The sequence below is a fragment of the Urocitellus parryii genome, chromosome 3 (assembly GCF_045843805.1).
Source record: "Urocitellus parryii isolate mUroPar1 chromosome 3, mUroPar1.hap1, whole genome shotgun sequence".
In the NCBI taxonomy this organism is placed as follows: domain Eukaryota; kingdom Metazoa; phylum Chordata; class Mammalia; order Rodentia; family Sciuridae; genus Urocitellus; species Urocitellus parryii.
The window spans coordinates 74,011,333-74,023,412 of record NC_135533.1 but is presented as its reverse complement, the minus strand read 5'-3'; the positions used below and the strand labels follow the sequence as shown (position 1 = coordinate 74,023,412).

The 12,080-nt window shown below is 34.1% G+C and overlaps 1 protein-coding gene across 6 annotated transcripts in view; it reads left to right on the top strand.

The window, feature by feature from the left end:
* Dgkb (diacylglycerol kinase beta) overlaps window positions 1–12,080 on the top strand; it is a 580,628-nt gene that overhangs the window by 116,366 nt on the left and 452,182 nt on the right. For all 6 annotated transcript variants that reach the window (XM_077796729.1, XM_026408351.2, XM_026408343.2 and 3 more), the window contains 3 exons: window positions 500–617; window positions 3,030–3,118; window positions 3,200–3,316. In XM_077796729.1, the coding sequence (XP_077652855.1) occupies window positions 500–617; window positions 3,030–3,118; window positions 3,200–3,316 (324 nt within the window). The remainder of the gene's footprint in view (window positions 1–499; window positions 618–3,029; window positions 3,119–3,199; window positions 3,317–12,080) is intronic.

The following is a 12,080-nucleotide window of genomic DNA, read 5'->3' as shown; positions in this document are numbered from 1 at the left end:
CCCAATCCTCTGCCTTCTTATAAGACCTAACCATCATTGGGAGTTTTTCATATTCCCATTCTAAGCAAGGGTTAATCTAATTTTTACAATTTTCATTGTTCAACCACTTACACTCAAGAGAATTTTCTCTCTTTATTCATTCACTTGTTTATGGAATTTTGCTAAGAATATATTACTCAAAGGCGAGGCAGACACGTCCCTCTTCTGAGGGAGTGCTCAGTTTGCCAGATCATAATGAAGGTTTGGGGTATGCTGTTGAACTGCTGACATTCGACAAGAACTTGTGGGTTGCTATAGCATCCACGATTTGTTAGCGGTGTCTCATTCCACTAGAGCACATGTGTTTTTCTAAGACTCTGTGGCGATCTTGGAGAAAGTCAGAGATGAAATAACAGATTGTCTTCAAATGCTTCAGTCCAGCTCTGAATTTTATTGGCACCTACATATTCTACTGTTTATTTCATTAAGTGAAATCTGTTTCTCTTATATCCCTGTGCAGAATGTGAAGGATGATGGACAGCATGTGTGGCGACTCAAGCACTTTAACAAACCTGCCTACTGCAATCTTTGCCTGAACATGCTGATTGGTGTGGGGAAGCAGGGCCTCTGCTGTTCCTGTGAGTATGTTTGCTCTGCCTGGATGCCCTCACCCCCAGTGAGCAAAGGCGGTTTTATAGAGTCCTGTTTGTCAAGTGATAAAGTAATCCAGACCCTCTCTGAATTACCATTTACATTGCTCTGCAGACCTCTGAATGAAGTCACTCTGGTTTTACCTTTACTCAGTTTTGGAAAGTCCTTCCTCTGAAAAAGAGTGAAGGAACTTTTCTAATTCTTTAGCCATTTTCTTTCCATTGTAGTTTAATTTATTCATGATTTTGAGTTCTTTTGGAATTTTCACTAATTTGAAGTTTCCACGAATTTCTCAGTTTACGTGTTATTTATTTATTTATTTTTATCTCCCTAACTTTGGCAATTTATTCACACAGACTTCTTATAATAGTGTAATTCCATCAGGTCTTTAAAAAATAACTGATTAAAAGTAGTTTGGTATTCAAATTAAGTTTAACACCTCAAGTGTGTTATTTTTAATGTTCTCATAAAGAAAATCTTCAGATGTGGTTGCAAGTTTGTAAGTGTGTCCATTTTTCTAACTTCAGTTCACTTGTATTTGCAATTATTTTTTTATTCTATTAATTCATTACTGCCACTTAGAATTTCTCTAATAGAGTATGAAGGAGTTAACTTAAAAAATTACCTAAGTATTTTTAATTCTATAGCATATCTATCTGAGAATATTTTGTATTCTCTGACATTCCTACTAAAGTACAACACATATCATTTCCTCTTCATTGAGGGCTAGCATTCTTCATTAATCCTGCAATATGTCTATCCACACTTTTTTCTGCTATGTAAAAAGTTACTGAAACTATCAAGCTTATTATATATACCCCACTTTCCCACTTTTGCACAGTTAAGTTTTTATCTGGCTAGCATACAATATATTGTTTTCAGATTTGTTGTTATTTTCTTTCTTTTTGTTTTCCTATTCTTTCCTCCCCCCTCTTTTTTTTTTTTTTTTTAGCTAGCAGCTTGTTTAGAAATAAGTTTGGAAATGTATTTTGCACCAGATATATTTTTTGACACCAAATCATTTTTAGGGTAACATAGGGTATCCTAAGTGTTAAAGGACTATAATGAAGTTCCATGAAACTTGCCTTTATCTCTGAAGACAGTTTCTGGTGGCCACATTTGAAACGTTCTTTACTCTGGAACATTCTGCAAACACAAAGAAAATGCTTTGCTTTTAAAGTCCTATGATTTTTTTAAGGAGAATAATATTTTATGATAAATTCTATTGATAGGAGGACATGCAACAAAATGACTCTCAAGTAAGGTGAGTGGTGTTATATAAATGTGAGAATTTTGTTCACAACTTTTTTTTCTTTTTTTTTTTAACTGACTAGTAGAGTGAAATCAAGAATCTTGGCATGATTACTTGTAGTAAAATTTTAAAAGTATGTTTTCTTCCTCAGTGTTGCCCCCAAAATCACAGATATTAACAGTTTAGAAGAGTTTTCTTATATATATATATAAATTATGTGGATTTAATGGTTTTTATTCATATTTCAGGAAATCTTTAGGTGCTTTCATTTTTATGGAGAGGACTAACTGAATATCATTAAGATTGTTTTATTCTATTTGTGTATGCATTTGGAGCTCTTAACTTGGAACCAGCATTATTTTTAGAGAGCCACTTTTATGACCCTAATTATATTCACAGTCAAAGCACAAAAATATGTAAAATGCTAAAAAGTGTGTTAATTTTATGACATATTATGTGCATACACATATATATATTTGATTACATATGTGTATATATACATGTGTAAAAATGAGCATCAGTTTTTGCTTACATATATATCATACCATATGCTGCTGAGCAAAGATATTTTTTTTTTCTTTTTTTTGGACAGGCAATGCCATGATGTCAAGTGACGAATGATCTTGTACTGACTGAAAGCCTGGCATGCATGATGAAATCTAGTCTCTAGAAATAGACTAATCAGCCATTTAAGGTTTAGATAAATCAATAGACAAAATAGCATAAACTCATCGGCTTTTTTTCCCATGCTCACCAGCTGCTCTCATGCCTATACTTTGTAAAATATGGATCTCTTCCTTCTAGCAAATGACACCAAGCCATTTGGCAGTCATCAATTTGTCTTTAATATTTTTGTCATCTGGAAATTATTGTGAAAAATTTGAGTGAGGACTGATTTAATTAAGCATTTCCTGCTATGCCATGATAGAGGAGTCTTGGTTTTTCACATGCATAATATTTCCTGTACTAATTGGCCTTTTGTATTCCATGGTAAAAACAGTCGACTTGGGCTTTTCCTGGATGTGGCTGATTGGATTGATTAGGGAGCAGTGGATATGAAATGAGGTCCTGTTAATGTCATTCTTTCCTATAAAATTGCAATCAGGACCAGGATTAGCTCTGAATTTGTGTACCTGTTTCCTTTCAGTCTGCAAGTACACAGTTCATGAGCGATGCGTGGCTAGAGCACCTCCCTCTTGTATCAAGACCTATGTGAAGTCCAAAAAGAACACTGATGTAAGTTTGTGACCATGCTTGCTTTTTGTGGGTGGCAATTATGGATCCTTCTCTTACCAAAATACTGTTTTTCTGTTGTAGGTCATGCACCATTACTGGGTTGAAGGCAACTGTCCAACTAAATGTGATAAGTGCCACAAAACAGTTAAATGTTACCAGGGACTGACAGGACTGCATTGTGTTTGGTGTCAGATCACAGTGAGTAACATTAGCAGACAAATCCCGTGGTCACTCATATTGAAAACTCTGTATCCCATACTGTCAGATGTCTGGAAGACCTTCTAGAGTATTTAAGTCAATCAGCATAAAATCACAGAAGCTTCTTAGTTCATCTCACTTCCAAAGGGAGAGAAGGCCTACACTTTGTAAAATATGAATCTCTTTCTTCTTGCAAATGACACTAAGCCATTTGGCAGTCATCAATTTGTCTTTTAATATTTTTGTCATCTTGAAATTATTGTGAAAAATTTGAGTGAGGACTGATTTAATTAAGCATTTCCTGCTTTTGCCCTCATAGAATCCAGAACTTTAGAACTGAGTAACAGCCTTAGAGATGATACTATCTTATGGTTTTCAGATTGTGTCCTTAGAACTCTAGAGGTTCCCAAAAAAGGCAATCAGAGGACATGGCCCATGGTAAGCAATGAGAATAGGAAAAGGATTGGGTAGAACTCAATTCTTAATTTCACCTCACAACATTTTTTAAAGGTTTTATTTTATTTTATTTTATTTTATTTTTGGTATGTGTGTGACATATATTGTAACTTTATTTTAATCATAGGATCTATGGGCTCAAAAAAGCCTCTAATTGGTACTCAAAGCATCTTAAAATTCTTTCTGTCCTTGTTTACATTGCAACTTGTTTTTCTCCTCTACTTTCTATGTTTTAATGGTTTCTCTTATCACTGACTCTGGAATCTAACTCTAGCACTACCACCTACTGATGACCAAGCACTTGACCAAGACCAGTTGAGCTTTGGTCTTGACCCTGGCTTTTGCCTTATAGGATATGAAGCACTTCCTTTTTTTATAAGAAAGGGTATTACTCTGAACAAACCGTACCTTTAAAAATGTAGAAATTTCATGTCCCAAATCAGCTCAGACAATATGTCCCTAATATTTGATTCTTATACTGGAGATCAACAAATTTTTTGAAGATGATTTTATTTTTGAATGTAGCAGAATACAACATGAACTGTAAATGTCTTTAAATCCTTGAGGTCTAAATCAATTAAAATCTCTGAGTTTTATTCAGGAAATAAGGCTATAAAGGGAGTTTTATAGGGTTAAGGCAGAGTCAAGAAAAAGAAAAAGAAAAAAACAGTTCTCCTTTTGCAAAACTCTCCTAGGAGCTGAGCTTCTGGCCAACCTCAGCCTTATTTGTTGAGTCTTGAGCTCCAAAGACCCTGTGGTCCCAGTTGTTTTCCTCATGAAAGGAGCTTGCAAAATTAAAATAATATGTTATTGTATGTCTGGAAGAATATATAGCCTTTTTTTAAAAGTAACTTCAGGCTTTCTGTACCTCAAGAGTTGTTATTTAATTTATTTATTTATTTATTTTTTGGTGGTGCTAGATTGAACCCAGGGCTTTGTGTGCAAGGCAAGCACTCTACCAACTGAGCTAGATTCCTAACTTACTTCAAGAGTTTTAAGTAGTTATAGGGATATATTTATTAAATTAATAATTTTGTGCCTCCCTGATAATAGAATATATTTACTTCTGAATATTTATGTAATTACTATTTAGACTTTTTTTCATAAGCCATAATATAAAAATTTTAGGATAAAATTGATTTGCCTTGACCAAACATTACCTACTACTACAGATTTGATTCTAAAATCATCTACTTTATTTTGTCCTCCCACTTTCCAGAAAGTGCTATTAATTACAAAGAGCTACTGTACATTATTCTGAGAGTGATGGGATAGGGCACTGTCAGTGTTTTTGGAAGGCCTATTAGAATGGATTCCATAAGTAATCTACTGCAGAAAGAAACCAAGAGAATAAAACTTGGCTTCATTTTTTTCCCCCAAAAACCAGTACTTCCCTTTATATATGACTTCTGGAAATGACTTGGTATCATAAGTCAGGCCAACCAGATCCTTAAGATCACATCTGTTAGTTACAAGCTGTACCATTTGGGGTCATGTATATAACAAGTTTTGGCCAATTTTCTAATTTGTAAAATGTACTTAATGATGTCTATATCATAGTATAAGTTATCTTAAGAATTAAAGTTGTCACTGTAAGTGTAGAAATGTTTAAAAAAGAACCTTCTTCAGCAAGTAACACCTTGGTGAGAGGTAAAGTGCCACATGGGTTCCCCAAATCAATGCTGGGGTCCCCAGAGTACCTCAAGAAGAGAGATCATGCCCTTTCTTTCTTACTTCTGGAACGATCTCTAATGATCTGGTCTAAGTCACAAAAGCACCTGCATATACTAAAAGCATCCAAAATCATGTGGACTTGAATTTCACTTAATTTTAAGCCAACTTGATTGATCTATATTCACAATGAGTTGCTATTACAGCTTTCTATCAGACAGATTAGATGATTTTGTCCTCACACTTCTAGTCTTTGAAGATAGAGTTTCAAGTCAATTTATTTTACTCTTTCTCTTTTATCCATTTATACAACCTACCACGAAGTCCTGACATTTCCTCCTTAAAATATCTCTTCCAGAGCTGAGTTTTTGTCTCTACATTCACAACCCTAGTGCAAGCTCTTAGCACCTCTTGACTAGATTAGAGTCAGAATCTTCTGGCTTACCTCCCTGACAGAAGGTACTTTTCCTATAATACAGCCTGCATACGACCTCCTGAAAGATCTTCCCAAAATACCAATTTGTTATCATATGCCTTCTTTAGCAACCTATAATAATCCTGTGATGATAAATGCAGCCCTCAACACCCCCTACCTCAAGTTGGTTTTCACTTCCTCAAAACTCAGACTGAGACCTAAGCACATATCCGTATATTTTCCTTCCTCATTCTCTCCCTCTGCTTTAGCTGTGTATGTCTGGTTGGCAGTCCCCTGGGAAGACTGTTTTCCCTGTGCCTGTTATTTCATGCATCCAATTCCCTTGAATGCACTTGTTTTATATTCTTACTACACCTCAGGAACCAAGTTAACTTCCATATCTTCTTTGGAATTTTCTTTGATACTAATATTTCCTTTTTCTGAATACTTTTTACGCTCCCCCCCCAAAAAAAAAAAGACTGAATTGTTCTCAGTAGTATCATGTCTGCTTACTAATACTGTCTACACTTCTAGACTACACTCTTGTTTCAGGGGTGGGTCAATGTCACATATTGTTTCCTAATTACATAAAATTCATGATGGAGCATTGAGTTTAGAAGAAGGCCTTGTGAAGTTCACTTGAATAACTCATACAGTTTTCTTCTTGTTGATAAATACTGAATTCCAAATGCACGCCCTATTTAACTTTTGTTTTCAAATATCCTGTGACAGTCAAATCTGCATCAAATAGGCAAGTATTAAAAATACATTTGAAATGCATTAAAATATTTAAAGAAAAAATCCATTTTCACACTGTTTTTCAGTCAGTATTTGTGGTATCTTGATGGTGCATTATACTGGTTTGCCATCTTGTATGTATCTAGGTAAGCTCTTAGAATGATATTTTATATCCTTTTGAAAATCTAACCACTTAGAAAACAAAAGCAGGAAAAACCTAAATAAGAACAGTGGAAAACTCTTCCACTGTGTAGGCAACTTGTCTTCCATGCTTTCTTTTTTGATCCTTTGAGCCAGGCAAAATATTTACTGTGGTTCTCTCTCCTCTCTCTTACTCACATCCTGCCATCATTAAGAACCCACTGCTTATACCTGTTCACTCCCATGAAGAGGGTTTCTTTGACATTCTATTTAGAATATGTTGTGAATTGTTTACCATCCAGATGAACAATTCCTGGTTAGTCAGGACTCACCAGGATGGGATTTTCATACATCTTGTTTGGTTTAACAAAAGAATGTCTATTTTATAAGTATGGATTACTAACTTGTGGTATTATATAATGATACTCTTTTAATTACAATATGAAACTCCTAACTATAATACTTAAAAGTTTCCATAACCATATGCTTTATCTTTAGTAAATACCAGCATTAAGTATGCATCCTGAACATGCAAAATATTAGGGCCAATGGATTGTAGCAACTAATAAATATGTTCCCTCAAATTAGACCACTGACTCTTTCCTTTAGAAGAGTAATTTTTTTTCCCTTCTTTGTGTGACATCAACATTTCTGTGACCATTTATATTCTATTTTTTTTTCTCAATTTGACTTCTTCAATTCTACCACCTTCTTCTCTTGCCAATACATTCACTGTTTTCTCAACTTTACCCTATAAACACATACACACATATACACACTTCATTTTTCTTCTAATTTTGAGACAGATTTTTTAATACACATAGATCTGGCTCTGAATTAGGTGCTAGTAGGAGCTGTCATAAACCCTGAAATTATTTCTAAGGGTTTATTTCACTTCCAGGAAGACATGGCTCATATTTTATGACTTTCTAGATATGGGGCTAAATTTTCTTAAAAAAAATAAATAAAGGGGGGGGGGATTTCTTATATATAAAAGTAATGATCCAAGAATTCTATATCTTACCTAAAAAAGAGCACAGAAATAACCATGAATAACGTTTTTTTTTTTTTTAATTTTAAAACAGGACATAATTCCTTGTCTTTGGTGCCTCACTGGTTATTTTATTCAAGAGGCAGTATTTTCCAATGCTTTGTTTATTTCCATTCTTGATGAGGCCCTTTGTGTCCTGGATTTTACTGATTTGGGGTCTGGGCTACCTTTAAGGCTATTTATCGATCTTTACTTTCTTATTGATACTGACAAGGACTCAGTTATGTCTTTTTCTTATATTCTTATTCATGAAATGACATAGTAACAAAATGTCTTAGCCTGTTTTATTTTGCTATAACACAACATCACAGGTTGAATGATTTATTCTTTAAAAAGGCAATTATTTTTTACAGTTTGGAAGGAAGATGTCCAAGGTCAAGGGGACACATCTGGTGAAGGCCTTGTTGTGTCATAACATGGCAGAAGGTATTATATGGCAGAGGAAGTGTTCAAGCTTGGGTTTCTCTTCTACTTCTTATAAGGTCACTAATTTAATTATGGAGGACCTACCCTCATGTCTTATCTAACCCTAGTAACCTCCCAAAGGCCTGACCTTCAACTACTATCAATGTAGGGATTTGGGGTTTAGTTTCCAACTTGTGAACTTTTGAAGAATACATTGAAACCATGGCCCAAATTTAAGCAACTTGTTATCTTTGACAATGTCCATTTTTTTTCTTTTGAATTTTTCATTGAAAAATGACATATACACAGTAAATTGTTCTTATTCTAAGGGTAGAGATCAATGACTTTCCACAAATGAATACTCCACCTCAGAAGCACTTGACCAAAAAGAATATTACCAGTAACCTAAAAAAAATATTTTGTACTTTGAATTCAATTACCAATTTTTATTTTGTTGATATTTGCTTTCTTTTGATAGGCTTTATTTTTTAATTTTTTTTAAATATTTATTTTTTAGTTGTAGTTGGACACAATATCTTTATTTATTTATTTATTTATTTATTTTATGTGGTGCTGAGGATTGAACTCAGGGCCTCGCATGTGCTTGGCGAGCGCTCTACTGCTGAGCCACAATCCCAGCCCCAGGCTTTATTTTTAAGAGCAGCTTTATGTTCTGAGCAAAACTCATGTTCAACTTTCAGTTGGATAAATAATCATAGGATGTATGCATTTTCTTACTGGCTTTCACATTTTATATTTTGTCATCAAGTATGTATCTGAGCAATATGGTACTTAAATTAGACCTGTATGCAAACTTGTTCTAACCTAATGCTCTCAGCATTATGTTCTAATATCATGATGTTGAGGACCATCTAAATATACTCACCAGCTAACACATTCCTCTCTATATAAAAGCATAAAGTACTCCTGAATATTCTTAGTTAATAGAGTCCTCTTGACTGCATCTATTGACAGGGCTTGCATGAGCCTCAAAGTACCTACCCTTTTGCTTCACCAGGATATCTTTACAGTGTGGATATGAATAAAAAATTCAATATTTTCTCAAACTATGCAAAGGGGATTTTCATTTCAGATTTTGCTATGTGTAGAAGTTTCTTAGAATCTGCATTCTCCATTTTATTTTACTTATTTTAGTACCAGGGATTAATTCCAGATGTGCTTAACCACTGAGCCACATCCCCAGCCTTCTTTATTTTTTTAAGACAGGGTTTCACAAAGTTGCTTATAGCCTTGCTAAGTTGCTGAGGCTAGATTTCAACTTGCAATCCTTCTGCCTCAGCCTCTGGAGGCACTGGGATTATAGGCCTGTGTCACCATGCCTGGCTGTATTTTTCATTTTAAAAGGATTGTGCAAGATCAAGGTACTAAAGTTTTTGTTTTGTTTTTTTCTCTGTGACAACTATGTTACAGAACAGCCTTAAGATACATAGTCTGCCTTTGGTTTTAGTTTACATTTTATAGTGCTTGATGTACTAGTATCCTACAGTTCTTATAACAAATAGCAGGAAAACCTATGGAGTAGAGGGAAGGGTACAGCGGGGGAGAAGGAGGGGAGAGGAAGAAGTACTGGGAACTGAATTAGAACAAATTATATTACATGCTTTCATAATCATGTCAGATTAAATACTAATATCATGTATAACTAAAAAGAACCAACAGTAATAATTTTCTAAAAATCTGCAAACTTATTCACCCGCAGTTCTGGAAGCTAAAAGTCCAAAATAAAAGAAAGTCTTAGGGAAGAATCCTTTGGCCTTTTCTAAATTCTGGTAATTGCCAGAAATTCTTGGCATTCCTTGCCATTTAACTGAATCACTCAAATTTTGACTTCTGTTATCACATGGCTATTTCCCCACTGTACCTGTATTTTTCTGTTTAGATTTCCCTTTTCTTATAAGGATAACAGTCATAGGATTAGGGCCCAAACTAATATGGCTATATCTTAACTTATATATAGCTACACAGGCCCTGTATACAAAAATGTTCATATTCACATTTACTATAGTTTAGGATTTTGACATATCTTTATTGAGGTACCCATTCATCCCACAAATATATATGTATTTGTGTGTGTTTGTGTGTGTGTGTGTACTAGTAGTAATGGGGCACTCTGCCACAAAGCTATATCTTCAGCCCTCTTTATTTTTATTTTGAGACAGTATCTCACTAAATTGCTGTGGCTCACATATTTGAGATTCTTTTACCTTTGCTTCCCAAGTATCTGGAATAATAAGTGAGTACCACTGCATCCAGGTTTAAAAATATATTTTAAACTCTTCTTCTTTTTGAGGACATTATGGATTTTCATTTGTCCATTCAGAGTGCTAGTTTATTTAGTTCTTTTAAAAAAATATTATACCTCCCATATGAATTATTATTATTATTATTTTTTGGTATTGGGGATTGAACCCAGGGGAACTGAACCACTGAGCCACATTCTGAGTCCTTTTAATTTTTTATTTTGAGGAAGTTTCTCACAAAGTTGCTTATTGCCTCACTAAGTTGGTGAGGCTGGTCTTGAACTTTTGATCCTACTGCCTCAACCTCCCAAGGCACGGGGATTACAGGTGTGCACTTCTGTGCCTGGACTCTTGAGTTTATTTAGTTCTATTATGTATAAGTATTCATTGGCTTTACCTTTAACACCTCTTGTCAAGGATTAGGAGACCCTAATATAAAAATTAAACTCTTTTTGTATAGAGAAGTTTATATGTCACTGTGAAGCAGAGCTGGTAATTATGGATGTATGTGTAAAGATAGTACATTCCATGTACTAGAGCCTAATATGCACTAAGTTTAGTACATCCTGAACCCTGAGTCAGGGAGTTAGTAGGACGAACATTCCAGATTCTTGGACCATGAAAATACCCCTTCAATACAGTTCTATCACCAACAATAAATTAGCACTCATATATCTCCTTCCGTATTTGCTAATTAACTGCTTCCAAAGGTAAGTTAATACAGCCAAAGCATAAATGGATGGTCTTCAATTCAAAACTGAAAAACGCTGTAGCTCTTTTTTTAAATACGACATATTATCATATTAAAATGTATAATTTTTCTAAATTATGAATATTTCATATTAAATTGATATAAAATTGTGGAAGAAGAAATCCTTACTTGCCTTTAAGCAAGTATTATTTTCTCAAATCTGTGTGATTCCAATAAAAAATACCATCTTGATTTAAAAAACATTACTATTGAATACACTGTGTTATAACATGTTAATTTAAACTTACGATCAGGTTGATAAAAATATAACTTTGGGTTGATAGATATTGTAAAATAAATAGTACATTATATGAGTATATGCTATAATATTGAGCTTATAAATACAATGTAAAGATAAATTTTTATAATCATAATCATCTTCTTTTATTTATATCCTGCTCCTACTGAGATGAATCTCTGGTTACATTTACATATTGAATTACAAAGTTAAAACTAATGATGGGATCAATTATGCCCCATACTGAGCTGTGCACTTTGGAATGACTTTGAGAAAACAGGAGGGTCAAAAAGAGAGAGAGAGAGAGAGAGAGAGAGAGAGAGAGAGAGAAAGAAAAAGCATCCACCGTACACAGTGGTTTCAAGATTTTGCTCACAGATATGCAGAGAAAGGGAAAGACTATAACTTGTGTTTGTCAAAGAAATCAGTCTTCTTTGGTGTAAAACTTAAAACATGTTTTTAATATAAAAGATTCTGAGAACTAGAAAATACACAGTCTGTGTCATGAAAGTTTCTTAACAGCTTATTTAAGGTAGATATATGGGGGCAAGTGTAATGCAAATCTCTTTATGATCCTGTTTATTTGCTTTGGTAATTATTTTAATGTATTTTTAATATATTTGCTGTACCTCAATTG